Genomic DNA, 20,065 nt, shown 5'->3' with positions numbered 1-20,065 from the left:
AGAACTCATATGGCCACTTGGGATATGGTTCAACGCTCAAAGCAGCTATCCACCCCCACCTTCCCTAAACCTTAATAACTGGGAATCCTGATTTTCCCCCAGCCTGCCAGGAAAGCACATACATACAATGGCAACACACCAACTGCAAACGAATAGGTGACCTCTTCGACCACGCAGGACTCATAACATTTCCTGAGCTGCAATAGAAATATGGCTTACCCTCTTCAGTACACTGACAACATGTTGCAATATGCCATTGGGTCACACAGCCTAACATTCGCCTGCATGCTAGTCGCCCCTTATTGCCCTTTGAAGAATGGCTTATCACTAGACTAACAGATAAGCGCATACTCTCTGATATCAATACCTTTTAAAATACGACACAGGCCCCCATCAAATACAAGGCACAACTCCGCTGGGAACAATAATGCAAACACACCTTTACCACTAGAGAAAGGACAGACCTCCAGAAGAGGGCTAACACCTCAGCCCGTAGGTGGCCAGCAAAGAGACATTTCTCATGTTAGCGCATTACTAGTATTACACTCCGGCAAGAACAGTTCAGTGGAAACCAGATGGGGACGCCCATTGTAGATGTGGACAAACAGATAAACTAACCCATCTTCATTGCCGGTGTCCAAAACTCCACCAATATTGGGCAGATATTTCAACATCCATTGACCAAATATACGACACGGAACTCCCCAGATTCCTAAGCTATATAACTTTTGGGTCTTCCAAACGCTCTCACCTATCCCTTGAAATCTACAAAAAGAACCATGCCATCACACCAGCCCTATGTGCTGCTAAAAACATCCTACTGGCACAATGGGGCTCCGCTAAAATACCCACTCAACTGGATTGGCTCCACAAACTTTGCATGGTAAAGCTGACAGAAGTAACCAAACAAAGAGTACCCCAAATTAATAGGACCTGGGAACCCTGTCTACAGTACTTTTCCCAAAAATTCAGGGAACTAACCTGTCCTGCCTACTTACGCATACTCCACCTCACAATGGCAGAGCATCATAACGACTGATTCCCCCAAGGGAGACTGCTCACATATCTTTCCCCTCTGCACCCATACATATCCCCACATCTCTACTGGAGATAATCAACCTGGATAGATTGGTCGACTATCCCGCCCGCCTCTTTCATGGGGTACTCCACCCTCTCTCGTATCCAGTTTTTCCTGTGTTTTCACTGCTCATCACCAGCCGTTGGATGTGAGTGGTTTTGTATTGCTCGTTTCATCTTTAAAAATGTACAATTTCCTTCTGAAGACAAACACCAACCATGAACAGTATCAGTAGTTAGTACAACAGTGACACATACCTTTTCAGAAAACAAATGTCAAAGAGTCACAAGAAAGCCAACAAGAGGCAAAAAAACACCAATAACATGTTTGCGAAGTGCCCTTTGAGAGGCATATGTACCAGGCATTTAGATGCCTCAAGGATAATCTTCTACCTGTCATACATAATAACTCTGCTACTTTGTCAATAAAACACAATTTATAAAGCAAACATAGGGAAAATAAATTGTTAAAGAGATTAGTAATTTCACTTTTGAATTTGACTTTAACAAGCAAAGTATCAAATTACATCTCAGTGGATCTTGACAACAGCAAATCTAAAATATTAGTATAGGCGTATCCATGTTCCTCATCACAATCCTTGCATTCTAAGGCTGGATGCTTAACCCTATGAAAAACAAATTGCCTACCACATTTTAGATCTGTCTTGACAATATCTTGGAATAGTACTGTGCACAGTGAGTGAACTGTTGCACCAACCTAAGATGATTGCCACCAGGATTAGAAGCATTGTCCACCAGGAGGAGGTGACTAGTAGATTAAATGAGCAGCAGATAAAGGGAGAGAATGAGAATGCAATACTAAAGTGATTGGCACACAACTACCTGCACTGAAACACACTCAGTTTTAAGCATGTGTATACATACAAACAATCAAAATGTCATCGCTCAGTTGGCTGTGGAGCCAGTGCTGAAGTGAGCAAAGTCATTAACACATGCTATATATAGAATATATTATTCTGTTATGAATAGAAGCACAATGTGTATGACAATCAAAACAGACCAATGGTTGAACAAGGCTGACTCAAAGTTCTTCTATGTATGTGTATATATTTTTATTATAAGAGCATGGCAGAAAGCTAAGGCTGCCAGGCTGGATCAAAAAATAATTTGAATACAGATACCACTAAATGCCATGCATTAAATTACAAACATTTATAAATTACAATTAGCAAAATAATGTACAACCCCTCCCAAGATTTCTAACAATGATGCTAACTTTCAAATATTCTACCCTTAGGGTGGGCTGGGTGTGTTGCTGGACAAATAACACCCAAACACTTGCCTACTACAGTAATCTGATGGATTGTCTGTAACAAAGTTCCTGCCTACAGGGTTTAACACAATGTAATGAAAAAAGGCCTATTGTCTTTTCTCACGTTTTTATTATAAATTGGTCAGCCCGACTGGCTCTGTCATTGTTTATATTAATAATAAACAGATGAGACATAAGGCAACCAACAAAAATGTTCCAAATAAACCTATCAAGCCTGTATAGTTTATCTGTAGGAAAGTGCCCCTTTTGGACATGGTCGCATTTTGCTCACTGGTACTGAGGTTATTCGACTAAGGTTCATTGGTCCCTGCTAAACAGGTCCCCAGTGCCAGTGCTCTATTACTAAAAGCAGGTAAAAATGTATACAACTGGCACATACTCCTTGTACGTCTATATTAGAAGGTACTACTAGTACAAAGGTCCTGGGTAGTGCCGAGGGTCCCTTAGGGCTGCAACACCTATTGTGCCAACACCAGGAACCCTCCAAAACAAGATGCATGCAGCTGCCACTGCAGTCTGCGTGTCCTGGTGAAAGCCAGGCAAAAGTCATTGCATCTACGTATTAGTAAGTCACCCCTACAGCAGGCCTTGGAGTCCTACGGCAGGGTGCATTATATTTGATGTGAGGTCATATCTGCACAAGCAGATATGACCCTGTGATGCACAGCTACATTGCTAAGCACTGTCAGTGAGAAGGGAGGCCATCTTAAGGTATGTAATGGACACTCGTAATCATGAGTTTCCCTGCTAAATAATGGCTTCACTGAAACCTATGGTGTTTGAGGTCAGCACCTCCACTTGATAAATCCAGGCTAATACCAGCCACCTCATTTATTTAGAGGTGCCCACTGAACCCCACTAGTCTCCGAGTGTGATGGCTGACTGGTCTCAACAAGCCTTTCACCACAGACAGGTTTCTGACCCCCTGGAGTTAAGAGCCTGCTTTCTTAAAGGCCAGAAACAAAACCTACTCCTGAGAAAGGAGTTGTCACCTTCTCCAGCAGAATGGCTAGCAAATCTGCATACCAAGGCCAGGGACTTCAAAGGCCCTGCTGCATTTGGTATGCAACACCGGCCTCCCCAGACCTGGGTGTTGCCAGCCTCTGCCCTGAGGCCCACTTGGTACGAGGACAGGTCGGAAAATTAGTCTGTAGGCGTATACCACCTTTGGGCTAGACACACCCCTATGGTGAGCTACCCAAGGTGCACTCCAGAGGAAGGATTCCACCATCTTGTTTTTGGTTGAACTAGACCATCTGGGAAAGGGTTATGCCCACTCCCCACAGGAAGTCGTCATATTGGGGGTGTAGTCCAGGGCTCAAAAAATCCACTTGACCACTTGCAATGGCGAGTCTTATTTGATTAGGTCGAGCTATTTTTAATACTTACTCTTCTGGCAAGTTGACACTGAACAGGCATGCTGTTCAGTTGAAGAGTGGAGGGGCAATAAAAAATGCCTTTAAATCTTGTTCTTATGTCACATTTGGGCTGTGTTCACAGACAGAGGTCAGAAGTCAGTATTTCTTACAATTAATTTTCCTTCTGACTGCAGAGTTCCAGGACTTTGTAAGGTGAACTGTGTGACCTGCTGCTTAGAATGTAAAATAAAAGGATATAGGGTATCAGGTTTTTCCTAACACACACCATTTAAATGACTAAGTCAACTGTGCAAACATTTCAAAATATATTTCAGTAGTTGTGAAAGCCCTTTTTACATTTCTGTGTGATGAAAAAATATTTTAATAGGATGAAAACCAATCAGAATACTTTGCATTTTGATGTGCAAAGGATTTGTTTTCTGAACCCCAATTTTCACAGATTGGTAATACACTATGTAGTTTTATCAGTAAAGGTGCAAGTTAATTGAGAGATTTTTGAACATGTCTTTGAAAGTTACTGTGTGTATATGACAATATGTTACCACAACATGGTATAATAATATATTTATTAAAATTGAGTGCTTCACCCCTTCTGTGCTGTGGATGTAATGGTTACCTCCAACGGCACAGTGCTCATGTGCCGAGGACGTAACCATTACGTCCTCGGCAGTGAGCTCAGAGGGAGCGCTAGCGCTCCCTCTGTGGGCTTCCCTCCCATCCCCCCCAAGGCAGTGATGGAAGGAGAAGCCCTTCCCCTTCCACCCCCGACTCCCCCTGACCCCCCCAGTGACGTCTAAGGACGTCAGCGCGCATTCACACGATGACCTCATCAGAGGCCACTTCCCCATCACACTGGAAGCTCTGCTTCCAGCGCGATCGGAAGAGATCCCCCCCCTCATGGGGGGCAGAATCCACTAGGCGGCAGGGATCATTTTTTTTTGTTTTGTTTTTAGGGTTGGGGAGCGACCCCTTAGGTAAGGGTCGCTCCCTAGGGGGCAAATTATATTTAGGCCATTTCTGCTTTCTGCCCCCCCTTGGGGGCAGATCGGCCCATTTTTATGAGGCCAGTCTGCCCCCAAGGGGGGCAGAAACCACTAGACACCAGGGATTTTTTTTTTTTATGTCAAATTCACGGAAGGGGAGTGACCCCTTTGGCAGGGGTCGCTCCCCAGGGGGGGGGGCAAATTTATTTTAGGCCATTTCTGAACCACCCCCCCGGAGGGTAGATCGGCTTATTGTTATTAGGCCAATCTGCCCCAACCTCTAGGCGCCAGGGATATTTTTTTTTGGGGGGGGGGGGGGGGATTTAGAGGTGGGGAGTGACCCCTTAGGCAAGGGTCGCTCCTCTGGGGGGCAAACTGTATTTAGACCATCAGATCGGCCAATCAAACCACTTAGGCACCAGGGATTGGTGTGTGTGTGTATTTTCTTTAGGGGGCAGCCCCTTGGGTAAGGGTCGCTCCCCATGGGGGCACATTACTGTTGGCCATATCTGCACCCCCCTTGGGGGAGGGAAAAGACAGCTTGTAGAGCTTAGTAGGGGATCAGATGAGGTACCTTGCCGTGAAGGATGCCCTGACCAGGAGGTATGGCCTCACCCCAGAGAGTTACAGGGTAATGTCTAGGGAGAGTACTAAGCTTGGGTCCCAAAGTAGGGTGGATAGGTTGATTCTTTCTGCAGACCACTGGGGGGGGTGGGGGGGTTGTGTGTGTGTGTGTGTGTGTGTGTGTGTACAAATACTTTAGACACTGCCTCTGAGATAAGCCTGACTGCCCGTGCCAAGCTACCGAGGGGGTGAGCAGGGGTTATCTTAGCTGTGTGGCTCCCTCTCCCTCCCTCTCCCTCCCTCCCTCTCTCTCCCTCTCTCTCCCTCTCTCTCCCTCTCTCTCCCTCTCGCTCCCTCTCGCTCCCTCTCGCTCCCTCTCGCTCCCTCTCGCTCCCTCTCGCTCCCTCCCCCTCTCTCTCCCTCCCTCCCCCCTGACTAGAGTGAGGGTCCCTACTTGGACAGGATGCAAACCACTGCCAACTAAAGATCCCGTTTCTAACAATAGATAATCTCTAAATAAAGATCTTTGCAAAGGGGAACAAGGAAGGAATGTGCACTGTACTAACTACTGTTCCCGCTGGCTCTTTAACTACTAGCCCACTTGACCTGAAGAAAAGGGCACTGTCTTAAAAGGCCATTCACACATAATCTCTTTGTACAAAGATGAAATATCACTGCATGTTCAAAAAGTAGCAACAGACCACTCATAGCCATATTCAGGACCACAGGTCAATGCCCATTAATCATATATATTCCCTCTCTACCCCTAGCTTCTCAGAGTGAAGATACTTCACACATTCTGCCACACAAAATGGAAACCGTAACCTTATGATATTTGAGGACTGAACTATATAACAATAAAAAGGCCAGAAACAAAATAGGGCATACATATTACTAGAGCACTTACTTCAAACAGGAATCCATATTTTTTTTTGGGGGGGGGGGGGGGGGGGGGGGGGAATTAGAGCTCCACCTACCAGTGAACTGGCACTCTAGAAAAGGGTGATAACAGCATCTTTTATATTACTTCATGAGTATCTCAGTGATACTCCCTTGTAGCCTATTCCATACAATAGACTCATTGACAGATCTCGAATGAGGAGACAGAAGTATACTGTCATTACAAAAGTTGCAAATAATGTCTGAGGGATGTCTTAGGGCCCCAAATTATGAGGAGTGTTGCTAGTCTACCAAATTACAATTGGAAGCCTGATTGTTCACACTCACCATTGCAGAAGAAAATAGCTATGTAGGTGATCCAGTAGAAACCCATCCTACTACTCTGGACCCATCCCAATCCGAATTCTGCAGCAACCACAGCACCGAAACCGCCCTCATCGCCACCACCGACTATATCAGGACCATACTTGACAACGGAGAAACCGCAGCCCTCATCCTTCTGGACCTCTCAGCCACGTTCGACACCATCTGCAACCACACCCTACGCACACACCTCAAAGACGTGGGGATCCGCGACAGAGCCCTGGACTGGATCACCTCCTTCCTCACTGGCAGAACTCAGAGAATCCGCCTCCCTCCATTCCGCTCTGATGCCAACAAAATGATCTGTGGTGTACCCCAGGGATCGTCCCTCAGCCCGACCATCTTTAATGTCTACATGGCTCCACTCGCAAACATCGTCCGATCTCACAACCTCAACATCGTCTCATAAGTCGATGATACCCAGCCTATCCTCTCCCTCACCAAGGACTCTGCCATCGCCAAAATCAACCTCCACGAAGGAATGAAGGCCATCGCTGAATGGATGAAGAACAGCTGCCTGAAACTGAATTCCGACAAAACTGAGGTCCTCATATTCAGTTCAACCCCTCCGCATGGGACAACTCCTGGTGGCCTGCCACACTGGGAACAGCACTGACACCCACCAACCACGCATGCAACTTGGGATTCATCCTGGACTCATCACTATCAATGACCCAGCAAGTCAACACCATATCTTCCTCCTGCTTCAACACCCTCCGCATGCTTCTGAAGATCTACAAATGGATCCCAACTGAAACCATAAGGATGGTCACCCAGGCCCTTGTAAGCAGCAAACTGGACTACGGAAATGCCCTCTACGCAGGAACCACAGCCAAGCTCCAAAAAAGACTGCGGCGCATCCAGAACGCCTCTGCATGCCTCATCCTGGACATCTCCTACCACTGCCACACCACAGCCCACTTAAGAGACCTCCACTGGCACCCTGTCAACAAGAGACTCACGTTCAAACTCCTCACCCACTTCACAACAATGGACCAGAATACCTCAACAGACGGCTCTCCTTCAACACCCCGACCCAACAGCTTCGCTCCGCCGACCTTGCCCTCGCTAACGTCCCACGCATCTATAGAACGACCGCCAGTGGCAGATCGTTCTCCCCCCTCGCCGCCAAGACATGGAACACTGTTCCCACCCACCTGCGACAGACACAGGACCTACTTACCTCCAGGAGACACCTCAAGACATGGCTGTTCAAGTAGTAGCAGTCCTCACCCCCCACCCCTCCCCTCAGCACCTTGAGATCCTCACAGGTGAATAGTGCGCTTTACAAATACTCTGATTGATTGATTGGTTGACTATAATTACTAGTAGATACATGCAGTAAACCTTAGTGACGCAATATTATAGAGTACAGACAGTTACTGCTAAATACCCTGCGGATTCACTATTTAAAGGGACTGCAGAAGACACATCACTGCTAGATTTCATGTCCGACAACATAGCAAACCTCAGTGACATAAACAGCCAATTACAGTAAGGTACTGCTATAATGTTCTTAGGGGGAGCAGGGTCAGGACTGATTTGCATATGGCTGGGTCCAAACTGGGGTGGCATGGGGAGCAAAAGAATGATGGATTCAACCCAGATATGTGACTGGAGGTGAGCGTTTGAAAGGTTTCAGCACTCTGTTGATCATCCTTTTGTGTAGCAGTCACCAGGGTATGCCAAGACGGGTCCCTTGCTCACTGTGCCACTGGATTCAAGCTAGCCTGGCTGATGTGGGGTGATATCTGAATATGGTCCTAGGATGCTTGTTTCTGGTCCAGGGAAGATCTGGGAGTTTGGGCTGGACGGTTCCCATGGGGAGCACGGTCACGACTGATTTGCATAAGGCCAAGGAGGCTTAACAGTGGTATACCAAATCCTGTATCGCTGTGAACGAAACAAAGAACTATAGTGATCATCTTGCAGGGTTTAATTAATTTCAAGTCCACATTTTAAGAATAACTTCATAATTAGTGAGCAACATAAATTATGATATTTTAGGCACAATGCTGGAAAACTTACAAGATAAAAATTGGTATGTAGTAAGTGCAATATTGTATTGATCTTTTTTTAATCACTTGCATTGTCGTGTAAATTACTATGACCACATAGGTTAAGTCCTTAGAAGGGGATAACTTGCTATTTACTATGTGTACTAAAATGTTATTTATGAATAACACTGCTGTTCAAGATCATAGTCTTGGGAATGTAAAAAGGACTACAGTTGCTGTCCTGGATTTCACATCTTTTATATAACAGATATGGATTTGCTTTGGGTTCTAACACCACACATTTTGCAACTTCAGGCCTGTTTTGTTATCTTCTGCACCACCAACAGCAACAACTCAAATGCTGCCAGCGTCCTGGATGGCAAGAGGCCTATGTAGGTGGGGGAAGTCAGAGACAAACTACTTTGCCTCTTCCTTGCCCATCCTAGATGTGAACTCCTAGTAATTGGGCAGAATGCAGTTACTCACAATGCCTCACACCAATATCAGCAATAACTATCATGCAGGTTGACCCACAATGTATCTAACAACAGGAACAAAGCAATGGATTTACAGGGCTGTTCCATTTTCCCAGTTTGGGCATGCTACTTGATTGAACAGGCAGAAAGAAAATGTACTATTGTTACCTGCTGTGTTATTTATGTGTTATTAACAAAAGCTCTGGGGAAGATGGCTTCAGCCCAAACTTAGCAAGCCTCTAGACCTAATGATAATAGGCATCATCAGATCTTTATCTGACACAAAAGCAGAAACAGAACTGCAATGGATGCTCCCTTGCTATCTAATAGAGGACAGTGAATGTCAGGGAGCATGTGAGCCATCATTATGTTCCTGCATTTGTAACTAAGCTCAGTGAAGGTCAAATAGCAGGGGAGGGTTCAATATAGCGCTGCTTTTGTTTCTATGTGAAATGAAGACTGGGAGGGGAGGAAGCCTTTACTATAGTACCTCCTTATTCAATGCCATAGAACCCAAAGAGAAAACGTCAATCCCAAACGAAGGCTTCAGAGTCACTCTCCAGGGCCTAGTCCTCACCTCGATGGTGGTAAAGCTATACTTGCAGGTCTTCCCAAAACAGAAGTAGACAACCTGAGAGCCATTATACATGAGGCTGTACACCTTGTAAAAGGTTCTAAGAATTAAGAACATAACAATCCGAGTATCAAAGAAATCCAGTGGCACCCTTTAGGATTGCAGGATGCATTTTAAGATTGCATTCGCCACCTATAAATCTCTCACTTTGGTGTGCCTTCTAGTTGAAAGGCAAATTTAGGATTGCTGAAGCAATCATGATTGACACTAAAAATCCCCAAGTTAAAAAAAATATTTAAAAAATTAAAACTTTCATATGGTTGGCTCCAAGACACTGAAACCTTCGGCGTGAGGAACTCAGACTTAATGACAACCCAACTACCATCCCGGAGAAACTTCAAGAGACACCTAATCGAAGCTTATCAATGAGATTAAATTTTCCCATATGTACCTGACAAGCTGTTGATATTATCATCATTATTGTTAATGTGTCTCACTCCAAATCTTCACTGTCTTTCCTGTAAATTATGAAGTGTGCTGCTGCTCTTGTGGCTACGCACATGCTACATAAATGTACTTATTAAATGAATAAATAATGCCTTTGTTGCACCGCTACATTGGAAAAGGAACTGACCTGTAATTACAATACATGCGTGAAATAAAGGATTGCAATATTAAAATGTGAGGACTCAATGCAGTGAAAACGATGCAGCAGGAAAAAACGCACCGGATTAGGCGTAGTCAATCAACTAAAAGGCAACAATGGCTGTGAGACAAGTAGGAATCAGGGTTGGAAATATCTGATGTCACGTGTGGAACTGGAGGTCAGGAGTCATTCTGGAAGGGTACAGTGAATTATTTATCTATTTATTATTCCTAAAGCATGAACATGCACTTCCAACAGGATCCTGGCAATGGTGAAAAACCTCCAAGGTGAGTACACATGGGTGATCATGGGGGTGGCTATGTGCCAAGGCAAGAAGTTATTAGTTTACAAAAATAAAAAAAAAACACAGATGCAGGAATGGTTTCAGCAGCTGCCTGTGACGGAATCGTTGAGTGGAAATATATAAGTGGCCAACCTGTTGCATGTCCATTATGCCCTTTTGGTGAAAAACACTGCAAATATATTACATACAAAAGGCATTCATTATGTTACAAAGTTTATCACAAATGGAAACACTGAAATAATCAATTTGCGAGAAAACTATTCCGGGCCATGCAAACTGGGGATGTCTATCAATATTCTTGCTAAGCATTTTGCTGAACCTAATTTTAAAACAGCATGGCAGGCAAACATTGGTGTAATTACACATTAGAAGGGTGTGTACTAGACATATGCCCTGATCACAGCATTACAGGGAGTGCAGAATTATTAGGCAAATGAGTATTTTGACCACATCATCCTCTTCATGCATGTTGTCTTACTCCAAGCTGTATAGGCTCTAAAGCCTACTACCAATTAAGCATATTAGGTGATGTGCATCTCTGTAATGAGAAGGGGTGTGGTCTAATGACATCAACACCCTATATCAGGTGTGCATAATTATTAGGCAACTTCCTTTCCTTTGGCAAAATGGGTCAAAAGAAGGACTTGACAGGCTCAGAAAAGTCAAAAATAGAGAGATATCTTGCAGAGGGATGCAGCACTCTTAAAATTGCAAAGCTTCTGAAGCGTGATCATCGAACAATCAAGCGTTTCATTCAAAATAGTCAACAGGGTCGCAAGAAGCGTGTGGAAAAACCAAGGCGCAAAATAACTGCCCATGAACTGAGAAAAGTCAAGCGTGCAGCTGCCACGATGCCACTTGCCACCAGTTTGGCCATATTTCAGAGCTGCAACATCACTGGAGTGCCCAAAAGCACAAGGTGTGCAATACTCAGAGACATGGCCAAGGTAAGAAAGGCTGAAAGACGACCACCACGGAACAAGACACACAAGCTGAAACGTCAAGACTGGGCCAAGAAATATCTCAAGACTGATTTTTCTAAGGTTTTATGGACTGATGAAATGAGAGTGAGTCTTGATGGGCCAGATGGATGGGCCCGTGGCTGGATTGGTAAAGGGCAGAGAGCTCCAGTCCGACTCAGACGCCAGCAAGGTGGAGGTGGAGTACTGGTTTGGGCTGGTATCATCAAAGATGAGCTTGTGGGGCCTTTTCGGGTTGAGGATGGAGTCAAGCTCAACTCCCAGTCCTACTGCCAGTTCCTGGAAGACACCTTCTTCAAGCAGTGGTACAGGAAGAAGTCTGCATCCTTCAAGAAAAACATGATTTTCATGCAGGACAATGCTCCATCACACGCGTCCAAGTACTCCACAGCGTGGCTGGCAAGAAAGGGTATAAAAGAAGGAAATCTAATGACATGGCCTCCTTGTTCACCTGATCTGAACCCCATTGAGAACCTGTGGTCCATCATCAAATGTGAGATTTACAAGGAGGGAAAACAGTACACCTCTCTGAACAGTGTCTGGGAGGCTGTGGTTGCTGCTGCACGCAATGTTGATGGTGAACAGATCAAAACACTGACAGAATCCATGGATGGCAGGCTTTTGAGTGTCCTTGCAAAGAAAGGTGGCTATATTGGTCACTGATTTGTTTTTGTTTTGTTTTTGAATGTCAGAAATGTATATTTGTGAATGTTGAGATGTTATATTGGTTTCACTGGTAATAATAAATAATTGAAATGGGTATATATTTGTTTTTTGTTAAGTTGCCTAATAATTATGCACAGTAATAGTCACCTGCACACACAGATATCCCCCTAACATAGCTAAAACTAAAAACAAACTAAAAACTACTTCCAAAAATATTCAGCTTTGATATTAATGAGTTTTTTGGGTTCATTGAGAACATGGTTGTTGTTCAATAATAAAATGAATCCTCAAAAATACAACTTGCCTAATAATTCTGCACTCCCTGTATAGCTGGACTCATCGAGCAGCTTCTTCCTAGGGGACCATGGTACTTATTAGGTAAATACAAGAAAACGTTAAAGTAAAGTCCGTCACTTATGGACCTTAAAATTGCAGAGGTACGGTATGGAGCACTGTATACAAATAAAGTTATTTTACTAATATTCACAATCCCACTCCAAACACACAGGCCTTCATTCCTAGACAGCCGCAGATGACTTGGCCTACAAAGCACAAATTGTGAACCCAGTAAGAACCGACTGTGCAGACTTCATCATTTACTGGCTATGCAATTTGAACTCCATTCTGATTAAGCACCTTAGAACAGAGGATAATTTGCTAAAATTAAACAGTATTCTCCATTGAGAGAAAAGCAAACAGTGAATGGGTGCTTTATGCCGCCACGATTTGTGCCAGGTTTTACCTGACATATTGCACAGGAACACCGTGGTTTCGGTTAACCGTATCTTGAAAATAATCCCCATTCAGGGGTAAAATATGTGTTTGTGCCAAAATCAGGATGTACAGCCTTCCATAAGGTAGCTTTGAGTATTCTTCTTTATCCTACAACACCAATTCTTCCACTAAGCAAATCCTCATGAGCATCCACCAGTCAAGTATAAATGTAAATCTTGTGCACGACCAAACCTTAGGCTATGCATATTACGAGATTTTGAATCCAAGTCTACATAGTACGTGTTATGGGCGACATTGTTAAAAAGCACTTCACAATTTTTTCGGGGATCATGATGCTGATCGTAAACCCAAGTTCACTGTAAAGCATAAGAGACATCATTCATGTGCCACATACATAATCAAGTTGATCAGTTTAAAATGAAGCTGTCGCTAGAAGTACAAGACGAGTCAGATAAATAAAACATTGAGAAGTACTTTGCAAAGTGCTTAGCAGTTATAACATTATATAGTATAATATTCAGTCCCCACTGTCTCTGCGCATCCTGACCGTTCAGCTGGCAAGTAAAGCTCGCATAGAGGGCACTGAATTCTCTATTTTTAAGGGAATGCTGGATTGGGGTGGGGGTTTCTCAAAACGCCAAACTATTAATATTTATGCCACCTTCACAAAATGGAGCTTTGGTAGCGATTGTCGATGCACGAGCAGTAAACACAGGTGAAGGACCATGTAAATTTCAAACTAACAATGGACATGGCCAATGATGTGGGTATCACAAAAAAGTTCTTCCTCGTGATGGGGCAATTGGGGACAATATTTTTCCTTGTTATTTGTGTGTGGGACTAAATAAAAACTTGTGTCAGCGCAGCGACCATATAATTATGAACCAGATAATCCAATCATTGGGATATCACCGCGCAATCTGAGTTCGAATGAGAATTGGATCGACCACGATTATATAGGGAGTGGGTCGTTGAGGGGGTGAGCACGGATGCGGTGGTTAAAGGTCGACCAAGCTAGAATGTAAAGTACTTTGGCTGAAAGAAGAATAGCGGATTCCTTAGGAAAACTAAAGGTTGGTTAGGGTTAAAAACTAGAAAAGAGGCTGTGTGTTTGGGATAGAACGAGGGCTGAGTAGGGAGACTGTGTGGTTTGGCCAGAATACTACTGATAAGATGGTTTAGGGGCAGGTGCGAATAGGGCAGTAGTGGTTGGATCCTGGAGGAAGAAAAGGTGGGGTATAAGAATGGGCACTGCTCAAGGAAAACAGCTGGGTTTTTGGGACGTGGAAAAATAAATAGCAGGGTCCCTCGCGGGGATGGTTTGAGAGGCAGGTGAAGCTTCCTGTGACAGTTTAGGGGTAAATCCTTGCGAACGCTTGGGTTAGGTTGGGCACAGCTTAGATGAGCAACGTCTGCAGGCAGAACAGACTGGTGGCACAAGAACACCTGGACCCACTTTCCTTCAGGCACACCCCACTCACCATGATGGGACCCGTCAGGAGACACAGCTACAGCCACTGGAATCATGTGACTGCCGCCCCGCCCAGAAACAGACGCACACCCTCATTGGACAAACTCTGACACGACCTTTAGAAACGTACGCTGCCATTGGACAGGGAGACGCATGTGTCATTTCCAGCAGAAACGCCTCTTCCAATTGGAAGGTCATACAAACCAGCTGCTCTGCCAAAAGGGGCGATTTCATTGGGCTCGCAGTTGCAGTGAGTTCGTAGCTGGAGTGTTACTAAAATTATTGTGATAACAAAAGTGATGACTAATGCCAACCCACGGAAAAGGCAGCACAATATTAAAAACACAATTTAACTAAAGTTGTTATGTGAAAAACAGAGGCGCCTACTATGTACACTGTTTGCTATACGTTTTTGTGCAATCGTAGGCACTTATGTGCCTTCTGAAAAGTGCAAAACAACGTTTACAATGGTCCTCAATTACTGGGTGTATTATGTCCTATTTTAATTCTCCTTAGTGATGCCGCCAACAATATAAGCCATCACCACTTCAACATGGCAGCTATGTTCATCCAAAGCCCCGGGGTGACCAAATAGACTGCATGCTTTTTCGCTACTGGCAGAGGAGCGCTAGTTCGAAATATTAAACAAACATTCAAAGTCAAGAGGTAGCCGGTTGTATAACTGAACATGTTGCTGTAATGACATGCGAATGGGAGCGTGGTGAGGTGGAAAATACGGTTTGTGCAAGAGTAGCTCAAACCCAAAAAGAGACAACGCTGATCCTATCTAGAGTTGAGAGCCAGGCTTCTCTATATTTATTTGTCAATGGCTTTTTATCGATATAGCCACCGCACCTTTTAGTACAAAACTATTTGTGAAGAAACCTACCGGGTAAGTTGGCAGCGGCGACCTTAATGAAACCTGTAACAGCAACACCTGACAAGCAATATGAACCGTATACCAGATAATCAAAAGATTGTTACATTAAAACATATAAGCACGTAAAGCTATATTGGAAGTCGGTATATTACTTAACCGTGTGATGTGGTCCAACATGGCCGCCATATTCCCATAATGCAGTGATAGTGTCATCAGACTTGTCCGTTTTTCGTGTTACTTGTTATTTCCAGCAAGGGAATCATAATTAGATTGCCAAGTAACCAATAAGAACCAGGGCTGTAGCTTTCCCCGCGAAACTCAGAGGTTGTGCTTTGGAACCTTCGTAGAAGACACGCAGCATGGACCCGGAGACTTTGCGTCGTTTGGCCCCTAAAGCGGGCATTAATGCGGCCCCTGTTATCAGGTATTGGAACGGGTACATCAGCCACAGATTTGTATTTTATTTTGATGGATAAGTGGCCTAATGCTTTTGACAGATTATTTTGTTACTTCCTGTTCATAAGATGTAAGCCTTCCAATATAGCACAGTGATCCATTTACCAGCATCAAGCAGCAGTATGCTAACTGTAAATCAAGTGTTTAGGTTCTTACTGTTTTTTCTTAATCTGATGTTATGCTGTGACTGCAAAGAAGGCTTCCTTTGGAAAGTAATGAATTCTTATCAGTGCAGACATCCACAATCACTACCTAAGGTTTTATACCCTGACTTTGCATTCCTACCGACCAGACACTCCTAACATATAATGTCTACTAGTATGGCTGATATGTGATTCACCTTATCACCTTCATTGTCTTATATAACATTGACTTACATCCTTGTATGATTATTTGACCTCTTTGTGTGATGTGCAGCGAACTGACACTCTACAATGGAATGAGTAGTGCTATAAAAGAATTAGATACAAAATAGTAGGTGCCATTTACTTCTGTATTTATGTAATAACTCACGTAGGCAGTTAGCTCCTGCATTCTTACTGTGCAAGCCCATCTCTTACTTAGGGAGTTGAACAAAGTTAAAAACCTGCCTCTAGTTTCATCTACCATAGTTTCTTTTAAGCACTTCTGAATTGATACTGTGTGCCTTTGTTCTCTTCCATTGCATGGGCATCTAGGCGTTGGGCTCCAGATAGCTCCCCACTAGGATGACATTTGAATACAAGAGCTGATGACTCTTCAATTTAGTCCATTGTTTGGACCCAGCTGGAAGCTAATATAAGAAAAAACCCTCCCTCTGCCTGTACATTGCTGCTGCAAATGAAACACCAGCACCCTGCTCGAGCTGCTTAAATGTGTCCCAGTGTCAGAAATAAACATCAGGACACATTCAGCATGTTTCCCTTTGATCTAGCCCAGAGTAGCTGCCAGACAGAGAACCACTGGGATCCTCCTACTTTTCAGCACTGATTGTGCTGATTTAATATATATTTTGTTTCTAAACATACATTTGGAACAATTTAACATAGAATTGCCCTCTAAGAATGGACTCACTACTTTGCTGTATGCCAGTAGGTGCCTCTGTTTATATTACCCCCTTTATAAAAAGCCAATATTATTCTGATGTAGAGGCATTTTAAATAATATGCAAGTTAGCCTTTTATTTTTCTATAGTTATCCTTTCAGCTCAGTTGCTTCTATGGTCTCCCAGACATCTTAATCAAGGAAATGAGTAAAGTGGTGTGCCAGGGATCACGGCATTTGATCAAACAGGATAGTAGAAGATTTCCTATAGAGTGTGGGGGTATTTTATCCTGTATTTAACATGAGTGATAGCTTTAGTTTGTGAAGCGTGAGCCCGGATCATCTGCTTTTCTTAATCTCGATGTTGACCCACAGCAAGCTAAATTTTAAACTTCCACCTCCCAAATCCAGAGTTTGTAACTTTTGACCTGTGCCATGTGCCACTATTGTAGCTTCAACTGTTAAGGAATGACCAACTCCATGTTTGCCTTACAATCACTTTGACTCGTAAAATGCTATACCCTGCAAACAAATTTTATATGTATTAGAGAGGTGTGGAATTTGTTTGCCTTACGCCTAGACATATTGCTCGGGGTTAAGAACACATTTTCATGTTTGTTTTTCCATTGGTCAAGTAGGGGTTAGGCCTAATCCCCTGCAGCAGAAATTCTTTGTACGGCAGTCTGTAGTGCCTTTCCATTCATTTGTGAAAGAGAATTATTTCCTCTTGAAATAAAATGTCCACAAAAATAATTTGCTTCTTGGAAACAAATGTTTAGCTAAAAAATTGTGCAAGTTTAAAAATGAGATGATTAATGGAGAATTAGTGTAAAACCATAAGGATGACATGAAAATATATTTGGTGCCCAGTTGATATAGTGCACCAGCAGGTAAGTCCTTCAAGTTGTGCAGGTTTACAACTTTCAGGCATTCATAAGAGTTTACAGAAGTAGGACTTGAAATCATACTCTTCTCATACTTTTGTGATTACCATCTTAGTATGCACAAATATATACATATTTATATTTGCTAATTTTAAAAACCTGTGCATGTTTAAAATTCATTTTTTCTAAACCTTCCCTCACTTACCTACCCCTTGAAAAAAGTTTACTCCTGCCCTTGTCAATAGTGAATTGTTAACTTTCTCCAGTGTGGGAAGAGATTGGAGAGTAATTGGTGAATCCCATTAAAGGTGTAGGTTTGTGGATGTACACTGATGGACAGGGTATTCCAGCCCTGAAACTACCACTTCCCTTCTACTGACTCAGCAAGACATTTGGATTATGTGCTCTCAAGTGGTTGACTGCCAGCAAGCTGTCCACCCTCAACAAGATGCAGTACACGACCACGTCTTTCAAAAGACCCTTGAGTGTGAATGAATCTACTTAGTGCAACATACAGTTGATGTGAACTGTAAGTCATAAGCTGACTGCTTTTGTATCCAGCAGGCACCACTCCACAGTGGGCTTAACTGCCTAACCTGGTGGCATCATACTATGTCACAGTGTGCAGGGTTACACCAAAAATAGTTTCCCCATTCAAGCTTCCATGGGTTCTAGTATACACTAAACATAACGACCAACTCATACGCCCAGTACGAAACCTGGGTCAGTTTATCAATGGAATACACAATGGTCTCGTGGGTCAAAGTTTTGCCAGAGATCTGCCACTCCACTGGTACTTGATCCATTATGGGTGTGGTAGTGTATCAGTAAATGCAATTATAGGCCCAAAGTACAATGCCAATGTGATATATTATTTGTATATGGCTCGGACTGGGCTCTCCAGGAGATGGTTTGATTTGCTCGCATTGTTGCATCTCTTAGGAAGCAATCACAAAAGTGAGCAACATAGTGCTCATTCTAGGAATATTCATGATTTTGGGCACTGGAGTCCATGCAAATCATTTGTGTTGGGTAGAATACTACATCTGCATGCAGGATATTTTCATGTTTGTATTTAAAATCTTACAATGAGTTTTGTGTCTGATTAGGACCTCCACCATTAATGTTTTTACTGTTTTGGATTAGTGGCTATTCTGATATGTGCTTCCGTTCAAGGTATGGGCAGAATTTATACCTTCTTAGTTTTTGTTTCCATTGGTAGTACATTATTGTACCACTAAGTGACCTATTTTTAATTTTGCAAGATATTAGTCAGTTGGTGTTGTCCTGATGAGATCCATGGATTAATTACCTTTGGGTTAAAATGTCAACATTTCCACATGGTTATCCTGTGTACAGAACTCGACATATTGATACATTTATGTTGTTGCAACTCACTTTGGATACCTTAATGTTCTTTAGATGTGTATATATGTAAATATGTTCTTCTGCACTGAGCCCCTTTTGCACTTGTGCTGCCTGCACTGATTTTTGAATTCATGATGTCATGACACTGAAAATAATATATCTCATTAGCATTGTACTTTGGACCTGTAGCTGCAGTCATTGACACACTACCACATGGATAGTGGATAAGTTACGAGTGGGGTGGCAGATCTCTGGCAAAAATTTGATTCATGGTACCATAGTATATTTCTTCCACTGGTTGTAAAGCCTGGCATTATCAAAAAGGGCAACTTACTTCTCATTGTCATTCTATTCCGCAGGTCTCTGATTTTCAGATGTTGGAGGCTACAGTAGTGGACATGACCTAAAAAACAATGTAGGTATGGAAACGTAGAAAGACCCACAAAGTGCATGAGTCATGTCGAAATTCAATTCCCTCTTCAGAATATTTTCAACTCCTCCATGATGGCAGTAATCTTTGAATTTGGATGCTGCCAGCAGAGTTAATGGCAAACCTTGGGAGCTTTATATTCCCTTTGTGCCCCAGATCCTATTTGTCTTTTTATTTTTTATAACTACCTATCTTGCTTGATGAAGAACCTGTGATAGGTCTGGCTGCAGCTTGGTGAGCTTTCAAAATTTCTGGGTCCTGAAGTACAAAAATCAGGCCCTTCTTACCCTGCATTCCCTAAGGAACACCACCCCGTCTTTCATATCTTTAGGGAAAACCGTACTGCTAATGACAAGCCAGATGTAAGGAATCCAAACTCGCACACTGTGCCTAAATAAAGAAATTGGAAGAGACGATTTTGAGGATATCAAACTGGGATAGAGAAGTAAGAATCCTTCAGACATCTTTCATGCAGTCCTCTTTCTGAAGGATGTAACTCAGAAGATTGATACTTTCCATCTTGAAATGCCTGCAAACTACCAAGGTTTTGAACTATATTGGAATTATTAGTAGATAAAATCCTTTCTCACTTCACCCTCAAAACATAGGTGAGGG

The 20,065-nt window shown here is 43.2% G+C and overlaps 2 protein-coding genes across 2 annotated transcripts in view; one reads left to right on the top strand and one right to left on the bottom strand.

Moving 5' to 3' along the window:
• The window catches only part of VPS35 (VPS35 retromer complex component), a 361,777-nt gene extending 347,252 nt beyond the window's left edge, over window positions 1–14,525 (bottom strand). Inside the window, exon 1 of the mRNA XM_069216632.1 lies at window positions 14,420–14,525. Within this exon, the coding sequence (XP_069072733.1) occupies window positions 14,420–14,422 (3 nt within the window). The 5' untranslated portion in view covers window positions 14,423–14,525. The remainder of the gene's footprint in view (window positions 1–14,419) is intronic.
• A 1,035-nt stretch (window positions 14,526–15,560) lies between these two features.
• ORC6 (origin recognition complex subunit 6) overlaps window positions 15,561–20,065 on the top strand; it is a 93,374-nt gene continuing 88,869 nt past the window's right edge. The window contains exon 1 of the mRNA XM_069216633.1: window positions 15,561–15,713. Coding sequence (XP_069072734.1) covers window positions 15,649–15,713 — 65 coding nt within the window. The 5' untranslated portion in view covers window positions 15,561–15,648. The remainder of the gene's footprint in view (window positions 15,714–20,065) is intronic.

The sequence above is a fragment of the Pleurodeles waltl genome, chromosome 12, assembly GCF_031143425.1.
Source record: "Pleurodeles waltl isolate 20211129_DDA chromosome 12, aPleWal1.hap1.20221129, whole genome shotgun sequence".
NCBI classification, from domain to species: domain Eukaryota; kingdom Metazoa; phylum Chordata; class Amphibia; order Caudata; family Salamandridae; genus Pleurodeles; species Pleurodeles waltl.
Note: the sequence above shows the minus strand (reverse complement) of the source record. Positions and strands in the feature narration are given on the sequence as shown.